Source organism: Hibiscus syriacus, unplaced genomic scaffold (assembly GCF_006381635.1).
Source record: "Hibiscus syriacus cultivar Baekdansim isolate YM2019G1 unplaced genomic scaffold, ASM638163v2 tig00110676_pilon, whole genome shotgun sequence".
Lineage (NCBI taxonomy): Eukaryota > Viridiplantae > Streptophyta > Magnoliopsida > Malvales > Malvaceae > Hibiscus > Hibiscus syriacus.
Window position 1 is genome coordinate 227,429 of NW_024062820.1, and position 20,310 is coordinate 247,738.

At 35.3% G+C, this 20,310-nt stretch overlaps 2 protein-coding genes across 5 annotated transcripts; both read left to right on the plus strand.

Annotated features, from left to right (window-relative positions):
• The first annotated feature begins 2,224 nt into the window (after positions 1-2,224).
• LOC120137638 (coatomer subunit beta'-1-like) lies at positions 2,225-5,126 on the plus strand. 2 transcript variants are annotated; one of them, XM_039153336.1, is made up of 10 exons: positions 2,225-2,305; positions 2,430-2,450; positions 2,535-2,596; positions 2,804-2,858; positions 2,992-3,028; positions 3,143-3,468; positions 3,557-3,688; positions 3,800-3,948; positions 4,741-4,809; positions 4,881-5,126. In XM_039153336.1, exons 1-10 carry the CDS (start codon positions 2,303-2,305, stop codon positions 4,957-4,959), a joined length of 933 nt encoding a protein of 310 aa, XP_039009267.1. In that variant the 5' UTR covers positions 2,225-2,302; the 3' UTR covers positions 4,960-5,126. The 2 variants fall into 2 exon arrangements, with proteins under 2 accessions (XP_039009267.1, XP_039009268.1); XM_039153337.1 differs by lacking the exon at positions 4,881-5,126 and having other exon boundaries at positions 2,227-2,305; positions 3,800-3,950; positions 4,673-4,804.
• Positions 5,127-5,939: 813 nt separating this feature from the next.
• On the plus strand, positions 5,940-19,126 carry LOC120137636 (coatomer subunit beta'-2-like). Of its 3 annotated transcripts, none has more exons than XR_005517445.1 (26): positions 5,940-6,057; positions 6,405-6,425; positions 6,528-6,589; positions 6,684-6,738; positions 8,634-8,670; positions 8,787-9,112; positions 9,211-9,342; positions 9,436-9,584; positions 10,166-10,234; positions 10,571-10,721; positions 10,829-10,894; positions 11,047-11,235; positions 11,604-11,744; positions 11,838-11,912; positions 12,028-12,204; positions 12,308-12,399; positions 12,504-12,620; positions 13,048-13,162; positions 13,317-13,388; positions 16,614-16,810; positions 16,892-16,985; positions 17,290-17,396; positions 17,640-17,769; positions 17,890-18,090; positions 18,578-18,644; positions 18,892-19,126. XR_005517445.1 is itself a non-coding variant. In XM_039153335.1 (26 exons), the coding sequence occupies exons 1-25, from the start codon at positions 6,055-6,057 to the stop codon at positions 18,604-18,606; spliced, it is 2,733 nt and encodes a 910-aa protein (XP_039009266.1). In that variant the 5' UTR covers positions 5,940-6,054; the 3' UTR covers positions 18,607-18,644; positions 18,892-19,126. The 3 variants fall into 3 exon arrangements, 2 of the variants coding, with proteins under 2 accessions (XP_039009266.1, XP_039009265.1); XM_039153335.1 differs by having other exon boundaries at positions 17,890-18,016; XM_039153334.1 differs by lacking the exon at positions 18,892-19,126 and having other exon boundaries at positions 18,578-18,851.
• The last annotated feature ends 1,184 nt before the right edge of the window (positions 19,127-20,310 follow it).

The following is a 20,310-nucleotide window of genomic DNA, read 5'->3' on the forward strand; positions in this document are numbered from 1 at the left end:
TTTGATATGAGAAAGAACCAGCTTACGCTACACAATCTATTTTCGGTGCCTGAGTTCCGAAGTTGTTAGAGTGAAACCATAAAAGTTTGGTATATACTTAAGCGAGATGAAGCTGAAGCACGTAAGGGCCAGGTATGCATTTTGGCTCTGACATTTGAGAAGACATGATACACTGTCTCTGGTGCTCTGTTTCTGATTTTATCTACATAGCTGATTAGTTCTTAATTCTTTAATCAATTGTTTGGTTTGTAATATGCTGTCTCTGTCATGTCTTCTACTTAAGATTAACATTTTTTACCGAGGATTATAACTTCCATCTCTCCATTAAACCAAAGCCACATGCTTAAATCCTTTGGGTTTCTGGCAAAATTTTAAGGAAACACAGTCTTCTTCTTGCCAAATGTCTAGAATTGTTTGTGGTTACAGTTTTTCTTTGGTGAAAGTATTTGATAGGTCCCTCTATTCGATTACAGTTATTTGCTCAAATTTGTTCTTGTATTATGAGGACAAGTTCAAAGCTTAAAATTTAGTCTCGATGTTTAAAAATCATAAAATTAAATTAAATTTTTTGATAGAGTCAACATTCACTATTTTTAAAAGATGTCATTTATTATTTAATAGAGTTGATATTTCTAAACTTTTATGATTATTCTACAAAGAAATTTATTGGGAAACAAACATTACCGGAAGCATCCTCAATTTGCAAATCATGTTAATGCCACTTGTATCCATGGCTGTAACAACCGATAATATTGCTGATCGAGTACCTGATATTTTGAGTATCCGAACACTTGAATTTCCGGCGCTTTAGATATCCGAACATGCGAATAGCCGATAAACATCTCTACTCACAATTGATTAAAGATAGCTTACAATATTATTGCAATTAATAACAATAACAATAACCTCCTGGGGATTCAATGAAGATGAACTCTTCCAGTCCTTTTCTGGAGGAAACTGGAAAGAAAATCCCAAATGAGATTCCAAAGAGAAGGAAGAAAGGAGGGGGAAATATACAATATTGCAAGGAAGAAAGGAAGAAAATCAAATGAAAGTGATATGCTGTCTCTGATTAAATGGTTAAAGATGAACTCTTCGGCCGATTGCTGCAATGTTTACTAGTGGAAACTTCCTCGTGAGACATGTTCCTCGCAGTCGTAATTTGGCAGCTGATCATTTGGCCAAGTTGGCTTCTGGTTCCTTTTCTGGATGAGTAGTGCATTCGTGTGTTGGTTTGTTTTCTTGCTTTTGTTTGGCGTTTACCTGATGGGTTTATGGTAGGGATGGGCATGTGATCCGAATCCGACGGGTTTCGACCCGACTCGACCCGACTCAATCGTGTCGGGTTTTTCTATAAAAAAAAAAATCGGGGTCGGGTCGGGTTCAGGTTTAGGGTGAAAAAAATCCGACCCGATCCGGAAAAATATATAATTTACCCTATATATTTAGGGATAATTATAATAATACCCCTCTCTATATATTTTTTTCAATTAAATCATTGTTTTTATTGAATAAAAATATATATTTTTTATTTCGGATCGGGTTGAGTTTCTATATCATATAATCGGATCGGGTGGAGGCTCTCTTGTTCTCGGATTGGGTGGACCAAAAACCCGATCCATGCCCATCTCTAATTTATGGTTGTATTTGGTGGTGGTTGTCTGTTCTTGTGCCCAATTTTTTTTTTCTCGGTTTAGATTTATGAAGGTTTTTTAACGAAGCCTCATGCAATGCTTTTAGATCCTAGCAATAAAATAATATTTTCTTTTTAAAAAAAGAAAATAAAATATAATGAATTTAAAAATCCCACTATTGTGACAATTTTACATTTTGGATATATAAATATTCACGAAAATATAAAATATCGATGAAGGGAAAGTCAAAGCCACGTTACCTTCTACTTTCCTTTGTCATCTTTCGACATCTGTTTCCCCGAAAGAAGTAACCACTTGGTGTGTGTTTTCCCTATCATATGGTCAAAAAAACAACGAACAACGTGTAAGGTTAATCGTGACCGTTCATTCCCACGCGTCGTAAGTGATCAACGGACAAGGAAACGTCGAATGACACTTCATAGGAAAGACCGAAAATTCTATGGCAACGGAAGATGTGGTGAAAACGAAGAAATGCTCAAATGCATGCATGTTGTATTCATCATTTTCCTTAATGGCAAAGATTGCCCAACTACTATATAATCACTTCTTGCCTTCTCCAATTTACTCCCAGCTTGATTCATTTAATCGCAAGAAATTTCAGCTTTTGAAACTTTATTCTCCTTTCCCACAAAAACCAACTTCAAACAATGGTGAGGCTTGTCATTTATAATTAATTGTTTTTTCGAGTTGGAAATTTTCATGTAATTTTTACTGATAATTTTGTGTTTTTCCTGTCCCTCTCATTTGCGTTACTATATATTGTGGATGAGAAAGGCCCACTTACTTAAATTTGAGGTATATTACCATCTTCTTCTCCTCTTTCATATGATGAAGGAATTTTACTGAGTTTGATGGGAATTATATTATCTTTTGGTGCAGAAAGAATCTGTTCAAACTTCAGAGAGAGTGAAGTGTGTGGATCTGCATTCATCGAAACCATGGTATTCAAACGTTCTTTTCTTTAACCATTTAATCATATAGTTTCCGAATTCATTGGGGGTACTCGGCAGTAAAAAAAGAATGTTAATCTCCCTAGAATGAGAATCTGAGTTCGAGTATTTACGTTTGCAGAGTGTGTGCGTTCTCGACAAGCTAAGAAAAATTCTGAACAGATGTTAAAGTGTTTTAAATGACAAATTTTCATGCAGGATTTTAGCCGCTTTGTACTCCGGAAATGTGTGTATATGGAACTATCAGTCACAGGTATGGCAATTCAATATGTATGTATGCATGTAAACAAAAACAGAAAGACTAGTTGATGAAGAAAAGAAACAACAATGCTTGGATTTCTTACTAATATACTAAGCACTAACTCAAATTTCCAATGTTTCTGTAGAAAATAGAAAAGTCCTTCAAGGTCACCGAATCACCAGGTGGAGATATAATCTTTTGTTCTCTAATAAATATTCACAGTTCTAGCAATTCTCTCTTGTTAGCTTAACTAGGAAAGTCTCTAATGTGCATCAAAATGTATTTGGAAATTGCAGTAAGGTCAGCCAAGTTCATAGAACGGGAAAACTGGATTGTCGTTGGAGCTGATGATGGTGTCATCCGCGTATTCAACTACGATACGACAGAAATGATCAAAGAAATCGAGGCGCATACCGATTACGTTCGGAGTCTGGCTATTCATCCGACACTTCCATACGTGTTGTCGGCCTCCGACGACAAGCTTATAAAGCTGTGGGACTGGGAGAAGGGTTGGATCTGCAGTAGGGTGTTCGAGGGACATGGACATTATGTGATGCAAGCCGCTTTCGATCCGAAAGAACTCGACACTTTCGCAAGTGTATCGCTCGACGGCACCATTAAGGTACCTGAAAACAGAAAAACGTGCTTAAACATTGTTGAAATATTAGAAATGTTCTGTTTGTTTGTCTGAAAATGTCCCGAATTTTCAGATTTGGAACATGGATTCTGGATCTCTGGAGTCTACATTGGATGCTCATTCGGAAGGGATTGATTGCATTGAATACTTCATGGCTGGTGATAAACCATTTCTGATCACTGGTTCTGATGATTTCACTGCTAAGGTTTGTAACCAATCACACTTCCTCGACTATAACTTCGATTCTGTTGTGTTTATCGCAGTTACGGATATAATTTCACATTTTTCGGGATCATAAACTCTGACTGATCAACAGGTATGGGACTATGAAACCAAATGTTGTGTCCAAGAACTAGAAGGGCATGCACATAATGTTACTGCAATAAGTGTCCACCCTGACCTTCCAATTATAATTACTTGTTCTGAAGATGGCACCGTCGGTGTCTGGGACAAAACAAGCTACAGGTAACTTTCCTTTGCAGCTAATAACTTTTAGGGTAAACTACACCCATGACTGCTAGCGGATTTCACGTTAACAATTGATCTTTTAATTTTGTTAATCAAGTTACTTATTTTTTTAAGTATAACTAATAAAATCATTTCTCGACTCTCGTTAATATTTAATGAAAGAAGTGACGTGACTGTTAAAAAATCAATATAATTACATATTTGACCCTTAATATTTATATATTATATTAATTTACTCTTAATTTTAATTCAATTAAATAAACTTAATCTCTAATTAGATGATAGCATGTGTCACTCCCTAATTAGAGGATGTTTTCTTAATTTTAATTTATTGGGACAAGGAAAAATTTTGTGCGCGCATGAACCACTCGACCAAACCCCTTATTTGGTAATATATTACAACATTAATAATATAAAAGAATGTTGTAATTTGTCTTCAAATATGTGATTGATTTGGTCTAGTGACACATATCACCATTTAATTGAAGATTAAATTTTAATCAAAATTAAGATTAAATTAACATAATATATAAATATTGAGAATCAAATATAAAATTATACTATTTTTTTAACAACTATGCCATCTCTTTATTCAAAAGTTAACTTAATTAACAATATTTAAATAATTAAATGATCTAATTAAAAAAATTAAAAAAATTAAAAAATCGATAATTAAGATAAAATCCACTCATAGTTACATGGACATGAATGCAGTTTACCCAACTTTTATTACATTCTAAGATCCAATAATGTCTTCCAAAACTGACAATTTCGAACCCAAATCCACAGGCTTGAGCATACATTGGAATACGGGCTTGAAAGAGTGTGGAGCGTTGCTTACACGAAGGATTCCAGCAAGTAAGTTTACCGACATTGATTGTGTTATTTTATAGGCAGAGTTTGTGGTTCTGATTCTGGTTTTATAACAGGGTGGTGCTTGGGTGCGATAAAGGGACGGTTGTGGTCAACATTAGTGGCTCTCACGGCTCGGATCCTGCTAATGTTTGATGGCATTGTGGATCATAAGCTTGAAGATGCAAATCTATTACGCCTACTGGTTGTTATGTTCTTCCCGTCAGCGTGTGGGGCAACGAATAAAGGGCAGTTCGGAGTTGTAATTAATTGGGTGATATTAATTTAACCTTGTTCTTGCACTTGTGTAAAATTCCATGGAAGATAACTCATATTTCATATTAATCTTATAATATAATATAATATGCATATTTGTTCAACATATTTGGATTATATATATACAACTTACACAATATAAAACTCACAGATATAAAACCGTTTGATGAGTGTAAATAAATAGTTGAGATTGACTCCTTGTTCCCCCAATGAATATCTTCACGTTTCTTATTGTTAATTTCAGTCATATGTTTTCATTCATCCAACGGTCAGATGTTTTCATTCATCCAACGGTCATAAATCTGTGTAAAATTAATAAAATTAAAAGAGTTTTAATTGTTTCAATTATAGTACTAAATTTTAATTTTGACTTCAATTATACCATCTAACCGTTATCAACACGTAAAACAACGGTGCTTAAGGCACTAAACTTTAGTGATTTATCGAATGTTATTAAGCTTCTAAATAATTCACTTTTTTTTAATCATTTCCGACAATGAATTGTTTTCTATGATAAGATCAACATCAAAACATTTATATTTCACTTTTATTTATTCATGATTGATTTTTTTTCTAAACTAACTCAATTAATAAATATCTATCAATTTGACAATAAATGTTTATATTTTTACATATGCGATAATAGAATTCAATATTTCATGAATAATAAATCCTTCAACCACCAAGTATATACCAAATATAATTAATTTTTAAATATAATTTAACTTGAATATTATTTTTATAATCTATATTACAATATTATCCTTTCATTTAACGAAGGCAGAGAGTGGCACTTCCGTAAATCTATCCCTTCCAAAAGCATTGGGTCTCTTTCCAATTCACATTTTTACGTTAAAACACACAGAGTAGACCATTCTCTCTGTCTCTTACATTACACCAATCAAAGGCATCTCTTTCTATATTGAAACCACGATCTCGATCTCGGCATCTTCTTTATAATTTTTTTCTGCAAAAATGGTTAGTTAATTTATTGATCTGTTTGGTTCCGCATTAGATCTGGTTCAATTCCTCTTTGTTTCTTCTCAATTCTCAATTTCCTGTTTAATTTATGGAACCCGAAATGGGAAGATTTTTCAGTTATGTTATTTTCCCGCCTTTTATCATTTCAGTACTATGCAGCCAAACTAGATGGTTAGGGATTTGAATATATTGAGATCTGCCGAATGAATGTGTTTTTCTTTTATTTTCTTATTCGAATCGTTCAATGTGACTCGAAATTTCGATTTTGTTTTCTTTCACACTGTTGAATGATTTTGATTTAAGATTTTATTTGGTTTCGACTAATTGCTTGTCTTTTTTAACAGCCACTCAGACTCGAAATTAAGGTACGTGTTATTAATCTCATTTGACTTCTGTTTTATGTGTGGGCTAGATCTTATTATTTGCAAATGTGTGAGTAATGTTCTTAACTGTGATGTTTGGATCAGAGGAAACTTGCTCAAAGGTCAGAGAGAGTAAAATCCGTAGATCTCCATCCAACAGAACCATGGTGATTTCTAACTTCACTCTGTTTCCCATTTATTCGAATTTTATCTTTTTCAAGGTTGAAGGCTAAATGTGATCTATTATAAATGTAATTGCAGGATTCTAGCAAGTTTGTATACCGGAACTGTGTGTATCTGGAACTACCAGTCACAGGTATGGGAGTTTTATTGATTGCTAAAACAAGAAGCTTTTTCATATTCCATGGTAGTGAAATGCCATAATCTGAAAAAAATTGGTGAATAAGGGTTATATTTTATTATTTCGGTTAGTATCTGGAGTTTAGTTAAATAACTATCCTGTTTGGGTCTTTTTAATCCTTCTGTTCATTGTACTTTTGAAGTAGAGAAGAAAATAAGCACTTTTGAAGATTTCATGATAGAGCTTGTATTTTTGTACTGTCTGAAACATTTTCCGCCATATGTCACAGTGCAATTCTGTGGATGTTGTGGGATGCTATGCAAGAAACTATGGTTGGAGTATTAGATGGTTATTTTTCCATAGAAAACATATATGGAACTTAATTAGTTTAAGCCTTAATCCAGACTAATTTTGGCCATTCTGCTTAGTCGAAGGGCTTTTTTTTCCCTGAAAGATATAAGGTACCTAAATCTTATTTGCACAATAATAATAATAACTACAAATGTGTAATAGACTCACCTCTTCATCTCTTCACTTGAATTGATAATTTCTTTTACATTAGACTAGAGTAATCTTAGACCTATGGTATGGTACTTGAATTGACTCCTTGTGTTCATTACGAGTAATTCCATTTCTTATTCCATCACTACTTTTATGATCATCTGCTCTAATCCATGGACAGTGGTGGACACTCGGCTTGGGGGTGTTATTTATTCTTTTTGTAAAAAAGGGTATCATATAATGTATGTGTATATATAACACAAAACTTTGAGTCTTTGACTATTATTTGTTTCATGGTGTTTCTTCAATAGAAGAAACTCTTAAGAGGTTGAACAAAGCAATATAAATTTGCTTCTATTTTTAGTAGAAAATAGCCTAAAACTATCTAAAATACTACATGAGATTGTTGAAATATTTTCAATTTTCCATCAATTAAAAATTAAAGGGAATATGAAAATTTGGTTTTCCTCCAAATAATTTTTTAATATTTTTATTTGAAAATACTATAAAAATAGGGGAATGTTTCGAGAAATAATTAAAAAAGACAATAACGAAATAGAAAAAATCTTCCAAAAACTAGCTTGTAGAATAAGATCACGTTTTTTTTAAAAAAAAGTTTAATTCACATATTTGTTACTTGTCCTTTGACAATTCAAGTCAGCTAATAAAATTTATATTTTGAATGTATCTATTTAGTATGTGTGTGTGTATATATATATATATATATACATATACATATATATATATATATATAAATTTTTATTAATCTAGGGTAAGTACAAGGCAATATCTATTCATAGATAACTCTCTATCATTTGAAATTGAACGCTCCACCCTTGACATTCTTGGTGCTCGAACTCGGTCCTCAAGGATTAACAACAATTCCTTTACCACCGAGGTCGTTTGGTTTGTGCTAGTGTATGTATATATACATAAATATTAACGATTTTTTTTAAAATGAAAATAAAAGAAAACTTTCAAACATTTTTAGTGCGCCGATTGAAAAAAAAATTAAAAATTTCAGGGGGTTATTGACAATTTTCAAAATCTTGCGGACCATGCCCCCCTCTGGTTCTGCTTACCCTCAACCATTGTCCATGGAACATGGGGACATGGCTCTTTTGGCACCATGTTTTTTGCTTGTCCTTTATCTATGAAACATTTTTTGTATCTTTTTAGTTCTATGAAGAATGGACTTTTCAGGTGCACCTTGATATAATTATTTCATAAGTCTATAAATTTATTAATAATTTCATTAAACTTATTTAGTTTAAGGTTTTGAATTCTTAACATGATATTAAAATGTTATTAGCCTTGTTTTGTCATTTTGCTAGTCATTATATGTAGAATTTGAACTGTTTAGAGTTTTACTTATTCTTTAGTGTTAACTAGCTGTCCTTGGTGTACAGACCATGGCTAAGTCATTCGAAGTCACTGAGTTGCCAGGTATGTGTTCATTTGTTATGGTTCATCTATCTTTGCCTGCTGATGCTATTTTCACATTTTCTTTTTTCGCGATGATGTTATAACCATTCTCTGAAGTTGACATTTTTCATCTGCAGTTAGGTCAGCCAAGTTTGTTTCGCGCAAACAATGGGTTGTTGCTGGAGCTGATGACATGTTTATTCGGGTATACAATTACAACACGATGGATAAGGTTAAAGTATTTGAGGCACACACCGATTACATCAGATGTGTGGCTGTCCATCCTACTCTACCTTATGTGTTGTCATCGTCTGATGATATGCTCATAAAGCTTTGGGATTGGGAGAAGGGTTGGGTGTGTACTCAGATATTTGAGGGACATTCCCATTATGTCATGCAAGTGACCTTTAATCCCAAGGACACTAATACTTTTGCCAGTGCATCTCTTGACCGTACTATAAAGGTACAAAGGGCACCTTTCTTGTATTTTTTTCATTATCTTTCTTGCTTCATTTGGTATAAACTTGCTAAATCAGCTTTGGCGTTGTCTGAAATTTCTAGATTTGGAACCTTGGCTCCCCCGACCCAAATTTTACTCTGGATGCCCATCAGAAAGGTGTAAATTGTGTTGATTACTTTACAGGCGGTGATAAGCCCTATCTGATTACTGGTTCTGATGATCACACTGCTAAGGTATGCACTATGGTGGTACAATATATATTCTGCTATCTTTTGACCATAAATAAATCTTGAAGAACTATTCACAGATAAATTTTTTGGCTGCAGGTATGGGACTACCAAACAAAGAGTTGTGTTCAGACATTGGAAGGCCACACACACAACGTTTCTGCTGTTTGTTTCCATCCTGACCTTCCAATTATTATCACTGGCTCTGAGGATGGGACTGTTCGTATCTGGCATGCGACCACTTATAGGTAGAAACATTTCTGCTTTGGTATGCTTACACCCTTTGATCGCTAGACATTTGTTTTGTGGTGAGACTGATATTGTCTGGTTCTGTTTCTGCATAACAATTCAAGATTTGCCTTATTTCTCATCTTCATGTCTGAGTATTGAATTGGTTAAAGTGTCAATGCTTTTGGATTGTAAAAAAAGGTTGGCATGGGCATCTTTAGTAAACCTGTCCAAGGGTCAGGACCCGGACTAGGAAATTTGTAATTTGGGCTTGAAAATGCATTGGATTCATTTATAAAAACAAAAGTATTAATACAAAAATATTTTTATTATTTTATTTCATGTTACAGTAATTTGGGCTTTGAGCTGGCCACAAGCATGGGTAAGCAAAACATAAAATTCCCAGACCACAGCCGATAGACCGGTTAATCTTGAGATAGATGTAGAAATTCATGGTCTGGAGTCACTTTGGTTCATTACAATGATATTTCATCCTTTAGTGTTTCCTTAAGATGTTTTGATCTTAATAGTCTTTGATGCATCTGGTGATGACTTTACGTGCTTCAACATTTTACTTTTTAACCAATTCATTTGTTTTCAGGCTAGAAAATACATTGAATTATAGTCTTGAGAGAGTTTGGACAGTTGGATATATGAAAGGCTCACGGAGGTAATTTCTTTTGGTTAAATCATGCAACAGTTTATGCTTATTTTCTTCTTTTTCCCCCTCACTATTAATGTTTTTCTAGGTTGTTTATTTATAGTTAAATGCTAGAATGAATTTTTGGTCATTAAATGCTAGAACAACTCCTGATAAATGTGAGCAATCAACTAAGACTCTCATTGAAAAAATGTGAAAAATCAATTATAACCGCCATTCTTTTATGTTTGACCTTACTTCTTTAGTTGCATGTTTCCTTTTACATGCAAATTGATGCTATTGGATTTCTGAACTGAGTTCCTGCTTCATGTCAAGGTAAAACTAAATACCATTTTCATCTTGCAGGATTGTGGTTGGATATGATGAAGGAACTATTATGGTGAAAATCGGCAGTGAGGTACCTGTAGCAAGTATGGACAACAGTGGGAAAATCATATGGGCTAAGCAAAATGAAATTCAAACCGTGAATATTAAGAGTGTAGGAGCAGATTTTGAGGTAGTGTATTTGTCATAAAAATTCTCTTTCTGCATTCATGGTGTTACCTTCAATATTGAAATTTTCACCTTAAGGAGATGGTGTTAGGTTTTTCCTTTGGTTCTTAGGTTACTGATGGAGAAAGATTGCCCTTGGCTGTCAAGGAATTGGGGACCTGCGATCTATACCCTCAAGTAAGTTACTGATTTCTAGCATTATTTAAATGAATTCGTGCTTAATGTTTTGGGTTACTCCTAAAATATGTTGATCAATTTTGTTTGTAAGCTGTGTTTTATGTTTGTTCGTGTATAATCTTTTACCCACAAGTCTATCTTGTATTTCTCAGAGCTTGAAGCATAACCCAAATGGGAGGTTTGTTGTAGTCCGTGGAGACGGTGAGTACATTATTTATACAGCTTTAGCATGGAGAAATAGGTCATTTGGTTCAGCATTAGAATGCGTTTGGTCATCTGATGGTGAGTATGCTGTTAAAGAAAGCACATCAAAAATCAAGATTTTCAGCAAAAGTTTCCAGGTTCGTACTTTTTTGTCTTTAAGATGGTTCCTTATTTTGGAAGGTATTTTTATACATATAAAAAAGTTTTTGTGCTTGCACACTTTGTTTTATGTTGTTGAAAGATATGATATAAACAACAGATCTTTCGCTTCTGGAGAGCTGGGTTTAACTGTCTGAATAAAATTTTGGGTAGGGAAGGGGATTGCAATTTTCAAGACGATGTTAGCTCTGAATTGAACTGATTGACTTGCTATTCTTTAAGTGTATATGATTAAAACCTTATTATGTGTATTATGTAGTTCCATTTGTTATGGTATTTTATCTGATGCGATACTCAAGTTCATATTTACAATGTAGTGGTATTGAAAGAGATTTAACACTTCCAGGAAAAGAGGAGTGTCCGACCAACCTTCTCTGCTGAGCATATTTTTGGGGGCACTTTACTGGCAATGTGCTCCAATGATTTTATTTGTTTTTACGATTGGGCTGAATGCAGGATGATTCGTCGAATTGATGTTACTGTGAAAGTAAGCTAAAATAGCTCTACTTGCTCCATTTGCTTATTCTTTAGCTATCTTGCATTCTAAACTTCTCTTTGGTTATGTTATGGAATATGTCAGAATCTCTATTGGGCTGACAGTGGTGACTTGGTGGCAATAGCTAGTGATACATCTTTCTATATCCTAAAGTACAATGTAAGTCTCCTTAATGTAATCTTCTTCTTAGATCAGCAAAATCAATGGACTCTTTGTTAAATGCACAATTTCTTACAAATATGCTCTAATGAATTTTGATACCTCCATGTTGCAGCGGGATGTAGTTCAGTCTTACTTAGATAGTGGAAGACCGGTTGATGAGCAAGGAGTTGAGGATGCATTTGAGCTTCTTCATGAGACCAATGAACGTGTCAGGACTGGCATTTGGGTTGGGGACTGTTTCATTTACAACAACGCTTCATGGAGACTTAATTACTGTGTTGGTGGAGAGGTATTTGTGATGTGCTTATCCTTGGGTTTAAATTGCTCCATACATTTAGATGCATTGGTTTTTGTTGGTTTTGATGTTCACTTTGATTATTTAACGATTTTAGGTTACCACAATGTTTCATTTAGATCGTCCAATGTACTTGTTGGGATATCTTGCAAGTCAAAGTCGGGTATATCTGATAGACAAAGAGTTTAAGTAAGTCAATTAATGATTGCTAATTTTTATGTCAAAGTGCTTGTTGATTGCTTTGAAAATGCATTGTTAGTGTCTATTTGCCCTCATTTGTGTCATGCGTACAGTGTCATGGGATACACATTACTACTCACCCTGATTGAATACAAGACTCTTGTGATGCGCGGAGACTTGGAAAGGGCCAATGAAATTTTACCTTCAATTCCTAAAGAGCACCATAATAGGTATGCACCTCAATCTATTTCCTTCCATTTTCAAAGAATATAGTTGGTCGTGTTCCATCATTCTTGCAACTGTTCAAAACTGGGTTTTAGATGTAAACTTCATTTCTCCTTTCCCATTCTTTCATATGTACTACTTTTTCATTTTTTGGTTCTTGATTACTCAGCTCATGCTGAATATTTATGCCCCTTGTGCTTGAAATTGTGCTTTCATCTTTGGTAGTATCTTATCATATCTGGATTTGTTGATAAACTCAGAATTCCAGTTTGTCTTTATAAGTAGCTTACTCTGAAGCTAGTCCCTCTACCTTTGGGCATTCCATTCCCTGAAAGCATTTATTTTAAAATTGTTCTATTGAATTTCTCCATGTTTAAGTTGTGATTTTTGAAATACTTTTTGGATCTAATCAGTGGTTTGCTTGCTTGATAGTGTGGCCCATTTCCTGGAATCACGAGGTATGGTAGAGGAAGCTCTAGAAGTAGCTACAGACCCTGACTACAGATTTGAGCTTGCGATACAGCTTGGTGAACTCGATATTGCTAAGGTCAGAGTTGTCTAATTGGGTTGGGAGGAAAGTATAACTTCTTAGATCTTTTCCTTGCTTGAATATTTGATTTATATATTCAATTGTGTTAAGCTTTGATTTTTCTCTTTAAGAAATTTTGGTCATCACTGGAGATTCATGCTCATTTGTGCAGGAAATAGCTGCCGAAGTTCAGAGTGAGTCTAAATGGAAGCAGTTGGGAAACTTGGCCTTGTCCTCTGGAAAGGTGTTGTGTGTTCTCTACTTGCCAACTTTTTCTGAGCCATTTTGCTCTCTTTTGATTGTCAGTTATGATTGTCATTTTTGTTTGCTCTGTAATGATTGTCATTCTTTATTCTCCTAGCACTCTTTTTTAGTAGCTTTTGCTTCTATATTTGTATCATGTTGTGGTTACAGATCACATTTTGAAAATGTTCAATGTGTTGGCTCTTGAATGAATTTCTTAAGGATGTAGAAATAGTGCTTTGCTTTTAATTACTATTTTTCAATCTATATGAGCTATGGCTTGGTTAGTTAACTGGTAAATTTTTTTTTTGATAAGAATGACAGGCCTCCTTAAAAACCTCCTTCTTGATCAAAGAAGGAGGAAAAGAGTGCCTTAGAAACTTTATTACTCCTCCGAAATTACATAAGATTTAACATAAACACCATACTGAAAACACAACAGACTAAGCTACTCAACAGAACCAAAAACCTAAACTCAAACGATAAAACGCACTGGAAACGACTAAACATCAACCAGTTCCCATCTTTGCTAAACTATCAGCCTCCCCATTACACACCCTTGGAATCAGTCTAATTGAGTGCACCCTGTCCGAGATAAAAGATGAAATCTCTTTAACTAATGGGAGGATAAAAACAGGGGCCAAAGCTGGGGTATGGACCCATTCCACAGCCGACTTACAGTCACTTTCCACAATCAACCTTCCAACCTTAACCCAACAAGAAGACATATAGATTTCAATGCCTCTCTTAATAGCCTTTAACTCAGCAACCGGCGGGGGACCCTGACCTACATTTTCTGAAAAAGTCAGAAGGGAGTTGCTATTCCAATCTCTCAAAATACCTCCTATACCTCCATTTGAGCCATCAAGTCTAACAGCTCCATCGACATTCATCTTCAAAAAATCCATAGGGGGTGGAATCCAGCGAGAAACCTGAAAATTGTAAATGTTGAGAGCTTTAATACCATCTGCAAGAGATGGATCACCAATCAGCACATCCTCCTGAATAGGACACTTAGGATACTTGGCTAGAAACCATTTAGATAACCTGAATCTAGCAATAAAAAACAGAGACATCCTATCCAAGGGGGAACCTTCGAACACCATTGCATTCCTAGCTTTCCATATCGACCAAAATACTACCCCAAAATGAATTGTGAGATGGCCTTGTATGCTCAGGGTCTTCTTTAATGACAGATGCACATTACAATTTTCTGAAGTAGATTTCGAAAATAATGGCGAACTTTTTATGGGGTGATTCAAATGGGAAAAGAAGAATTCATTGGGTCAAATGGCAGTCTGTATGTAAGCCTAAGGAGTTAGGCAGGTTAGGGATTATTGATTTGTCGCTCATGAACAGAGCACTCTTGGGTAAATGGTCTTGGCGTTTTTCGGCTGAATCGAGCTCATGGTGGAAAAGGGTTATATGTTCTAAGAATGGTGTTGACCCAAGGGATTTGTCTATTGAGAGAATGGGTTTCCCAAAAGCTTCATGGGTATGGAAAGGAGTTATAAATAATTGTTTGGCTAAGGATGAGTTTGGGGATATATTCAGAAATCATTTGAGTTTTAAGGCGGGGAGTGGGGAGGCTATTCTGTTCTGGCATGATGTGTGGGAGGGGAGAGTGTCTTTTAAAGACATATTTCCAAGGTTGTACGCTCTTGCAGTCAACAAATGGGGAACAATCTCGGAATTCAGAAAACATAGTCAAGCAGGGTGGACTTGGGACATTCAAGTTGGGAGAAATCTTGCGGATTGGGAGTTACAGCTTTGGCTCGATTTAAACGCTATTTTATGTAGCGTTGTTGTTGACGTTTCATTGAAAGACATCTCTGTGTGGAAAGGGAACGGGGAGGGGGGTTTTTCAGTTAAATCTTGCTTAAGACTGATGAATGAGCAAGAGAAGGTGGATTTAGATTGGAATAATCTTGTTTGGCTTGGGGTAGCTCCTCCCCGAGTGGAAGTCTTTTTATGGCAGGTTCTGACGTTGAACATAGGGGTTAAAGTTGAGCTTTAGAAACGAGGAGTTAATGGGGTTGTGGATAATCTATGTCCATTGTGTGGTTTGGATGCAGAAACAGTTTCACACTTATTCATCCTTTGCCCGGTAGTGTGGAAGTTATGGTCTTACTTTTTATTCAGTTGGGATGTTGCTTTTGTTGTTCCAGAAAGTCCTGTTCTTCTTGCAGGATGGAGAGAGTTGGTCCCTCGTTCAAAAATATGGGCCTTTATACCTGGAGCTGTTATTTGGTCTGTATGGAAGTTAAGGAATGTGATTATTTTTGAAGGAAGGAAGATGGACACTGCTATGTTGCATTTCTTAACGAGATATAGACTGGTTTCTTGGTTTGTTGCGAAATTTCCGAATGTCCATATTATGTTCGATTGCATTGTGGGGAATCCGGTTATTGCTGATTCCTGTGTGTATAAGGTTAAATCTGTTGATTCATCGCTTTCTTGGAAACCTCCTCCTAAAGGTTTTTTCAAGATTAATGTTGATGGAGCCGTGGAGAAGTCTTGGAGTAAAGGGGGTATTGGTGGTATTCTGAGGGATGATGACGGGGCTGTGTTGGGTACTTTCTCTGAGAGTGTTGGGGGAGGCCCTCCAATTCTGGCCGAGTTGTTGGCTATCCAAGCAGGATTGTTATTCTTTTTCAAGTCTAGGTGGAGTTCTAGGGGCAAACTAATGGTGGAGAGTGATAGTAGTAAAGCTGTGGAATGGATAAAGTGGTCGAGTGCTTCTCCTACGATTTTCAGTTCGCTAGTCAAGGAAATTAGTGAATTGGTAGAAGATAAGAGTGTTGTTGTTAAACATGTCAGTAGGATTGTGAATTGTAAAGTGGATGAATTAGCTAAGATAGGAATTGGGTGATCCATTGTTTTTAGGTTCTTATAGGTTAATTTGTTTTGTTGGTTTTGTCTGTTATGTGCTGGTTATAATTTAATGTTTTATTTGGCAGTAATAAAATTATGAGGCACTCTTTTCCTCCTTCCAATGGCCGTCAAGTTACCTTAGGGTTTTTTGACGGTTATGAAGGTGGTTTTTAACGAGGCCTCCCATTCTTATATAAAAAAAGTAGATTTCGAATTGTATAACATGCACTACCTTTTTGTCTTAAAGTAGCGCAATGGACATACACTGCCATATAAATTGCTAGTTTTTCATTCCTTGGCTAGTTTGAATAATTTCTTTTAATTATTTTGAACTTGTCAATTGTCATTGCAGCTAGCAATGGCTGAGGAATGCATGAAGCATGCGATGGATCTGAGTGGTTTATTGCTACTTTATTCCTCCTTGGGAGATGCTGAAGGAATATCAAGACTTGCATCGCTTTCCAAAGAGCAAGGGAAGAACAATGTTGCTTTCCTTTGTTTATTCATGTTGGGTAAATTGGAGGACTGCCTTCAGCTTTTAGTGGAAAGGTAATTCCGTGTCAGTACCTGATAAAAATAGCCTGCCACGTGTGCCAGTAGTTATGGATTTATTGAAGTATTCCTTTGCAGCAATCGGATACCAGAGGCTGCTCTTATGGCTCGATCTTATCTTCCAAGCAAGGTTTCAGAGATAGTGGCAACTTGGAGAAAAGACCTCATCAAGGTTAGTTCTCATTACCTTGTGTTTGGTGGTGTTTTTTGTCCTGCTTTCTTTATGAACTGGGTTAGTTTTATCATAAACTCTTGTTCGTTTTGGTTCCGCTTCTTTGATCTTCTAAATAGTTTACTATTCTTCATACCCTCTAAGCTTGTTGTTCATGAGTTCTGAGTGGCTTGCATGTTTCTGTTATGATACTCAAAAAGTCGAATCTACCTATCCCAACACTTTTTGACTTGTGTAACTTATTATGTTTGATTAATTGAATAGATTGCTAAACAATTTGATGTTATTTTTATGTCATCTGCAGGTTAATCCAAAGGCTGCTGAATCTTTAGCTGACCCACGAGAGTATCCTAACTTGTTTGAGGATTGGGAACTCTCTCTTTCTGTTGAGTCTAAAGTGGCAGAAGCAAGGTATCAAACAGGATTCCTTTCTGTTATTTATTGTTACTTGTTCTTGGTTACTATATTTGTAGGCAATTTTCTTTGTTATCACTTTCACCCATTCACATTGGATAAATCATTTTATTCCAATTGTTTGTCCTTCTTGGTTGCTCTATGATTTTTCTACATCTTGCTTTGGGTGCAAAGCCTTGTTGACACACCCTATTTTTCTGTCTCACATGGATATGTTATAGACTTTCAATTGCTTTGTAGGGGTGTTTATCCTCCTGCATCAGACTATTTGAACCGTGCTGATAGATCGCATATTACACTTGTGGATGCTTTCAGAAGCATGCAAGTAGAGGATGAGGAGCCACTTGAAAATGGTGATCTTTATCATGAGGTATATAATCGATATGTATATATTTCTATTTAAGTTGACAATATATTAAATCTAGGAACTGCTTTGAGTGGTTCACGGCTAAGGCCTGGTTTTACTTTGTCCTTTATTTGTGGGATTCAGGCTGCAGAACCCAATGGATTAGAGCAGAATGAAGAAGAGGGTAGCCAAGAGGAGGCTGTTGTTTTGGATGCTGATTCCAATGATGGGGTAGTACTCGTCAATGGTAACGAGCCTCAAGAAGAGTGGGGTATGAATAACGAAGGATCCCGGTCAGCCTAAAAGATATTGGTCGGGGCAGTGTGAAAATCGATATTGTTTCTGGTGATTAATAGTTTCTAAAATGTTATTCTAACCCCTTTATCTTTGTGTCTTCTCTGAGACTGTTTTGTTTTAGCACACAGCCACTGATTGTAACAATTATACTGCCTTATAACCTTTAAACAGTTTCCTGACTTTGTTTTTGTCCTTCTGAGTTCTGACTTTTGCAAATTATTATATTACTGAGATAGCCTTTTTTTTCTTGTATTACCATGTTTGTTTCCCAAACTTGGGTGAAGATCAAATTAGTTTGACACCTATTGTTGATACATATGTACGTCTATTGGCCTCGTATACCCTGCAACGTTTCGTATTTAATTTTTTTTCTGTAGTATCAGTTTAGTGCATTCTAACATCAAATTAATAATATTTATCCTGTATATCATAGGAAACTAATGAGTCCTATATTTGTTTTTTTTTATTATATGGTGTTTTTGGGAGTTCCTTTGATTTGTGTCATGCCTTGATTCTTCTTTTCTGCTGTTGGCAGTTCTTACACCAGATCACGAAGGCCCATGAAGACATTCATTTTGAGCTTCACTCCGCACTTATTCGAGGTGAGAAGCTGGGATTCTTATTATTTCTTGAAGGGGAAAGCCTTGGTAGTTTTTCTGGTTTGAATTTGTTTGACGCATGCCCGTCCTTGGGATAGGGACTAGGGCCGAAGTACGCATATTGGCCCTTTAATGATCTTTACAGTGGATGTCTCCAGTCTACTGGATGTAGTGTTTGTTCCTTTCCAAATAAAATCTATGAATAGTGCTACAATAGGATAAAGCATTATCATTATCATCGTTTTAACAGATATCAAACTATGAGATCCAATTGTCTTGCATACCGGTGTGGTTTGGAGCTGTCGAGAACATTGAATTTTGGCTTGGGGAGGGCATATACAATTACTCGGTTAGCTTTGAAACTATTATTTTAGTTGCCTGTTTTATGTTTTCGCATATATATATATTCTTTCGGGGCATTGTTGGATGTGCCATTATGAACGTAGAAAGAATTCGAGAATTAGTGATGATTATCCGATTCTGGCTTATTTCTATGTTGTTTCAATTTTAGATGCTACATAACTAGTATTCCACCCGCCCCCCCCCCCCCCCTTGAGGCATGAATCAACTGGTTGGGTTGTAGTTTTGTGTGTTGGGTTCAACTTATGGAACTTGTACTACAAAATATCACTACATGGAAAGCGTGTATTAGTATTCGTTTCTGCTATTTATTCTTCACTTAGGTCCCCTGTATCGGTTTAATGTAAGGATTATTATTTTATGCATTTTCTGTGGAAAATTAATAATAATAATTCCACAAGCAGTTTTAAGATTATAATGTGGAAAAAAAATTCATTTCAATGTATCAAATAATAATCCTCAACTTAAACGGCCAATAATCGTTATAGAAAATCGAACCTGCGTACCGGAATGAGCCCTTTATTCTTATCCACGTGGGATGCTAAGATATTGAAGATACCACTTTGTTGTTAGAATAAAAGATCTCTGGAATAATAATTCTACGAACGGTCATCGACACATTCTGCTCAATAGAATTGCCAAAAATAGCTAAAGGATAATAGATCGAAACATCCATGAAAGTTGGAATTTCTTGCTGTTCAAGCGTCCACCATACCCATAGGTAAAACCATCTCTCTTACAATTCAGGGGCGAAACATAAGGACTAGTGGTGGCCATGGCACCCCAAAATTTAAAAAATTATAATTTAGATCCTTACAATTTAAAAAAAATCAATTTGGCCCTCTAAAATTTTTAGGAATTCATATTAAACTTTAATTTTTTTTAATATTTTTAATTAAACCCCTCCCATAATATTTAAAAATTCTCATTAAGCCTCTCAAATTTTCAAAAATTTTAGTTAAACCCTAGTTTTTTAGGGGGGGAATATAAACTAGACCCTTCACAATTTTTAAAAATTTTAATTTGAACCTTTAAATTTTTTAAAATTTTAAGTTGCCCCCCAAACTTTTTCGTCAAGTTCCATCACTGTTACAATTACTTCAACTTTGGTTTAATAGTATCAAATAATTTGTTAGCTAGACTGTGTTAATGTTATAATTCAACATACAGCTGTGAGAAGAATCTCTGCAATGAACATGATGAACTGATACAATGTTGATGATCAAATGATGCCGATGATGATCTAATATGAATAAATAGAAGAAACTAAACAAGTGAACAAGAAGATGTGAAAAGATGAGAACAATGA

What these genes read in the sequence shown, in the direction of transcription:
- LOC120137638 (XM_039153336.1), top strand. An exon ending in CTGCATTCATCGAAACCATG is followed by an intron (nt 2,597 to 2,803) that starts GTATTCAAACGT and finishes ATTTTCATGCAG; the next exon opens with GATTTTAGCCGCTTTGTACT. An exon ending in TACACGAAGGATTCCAGCAA is followed by an intron (nt 4,810 to 4,880) that starts GTAAGTTTACCG and finishes GTTTTATAACAG; the next exon opens with GGTGGTGCTTGGGTGCGATA.
- LOC120137636 (XM_039153334.1), top strand. An exon ending in TTTTCAGCAAAAGTTTCCAG is followed by an intron (nt 11,236 to 11,603) that starts GTTCGTACTTTT and finishes TAACACTTCCAG; the next exon opens with GAAAAGAGGAGTGTCCGACC. An exon ending in CTTCAGCTTTTAGTGGAAAG is followed by an intron (nt 16,811 to 16,891) that starts GTAATTCCGTGT and finishes ATTCCTTTGCAG; the next exon opens with CAATCGGATACCAGAGGCTG.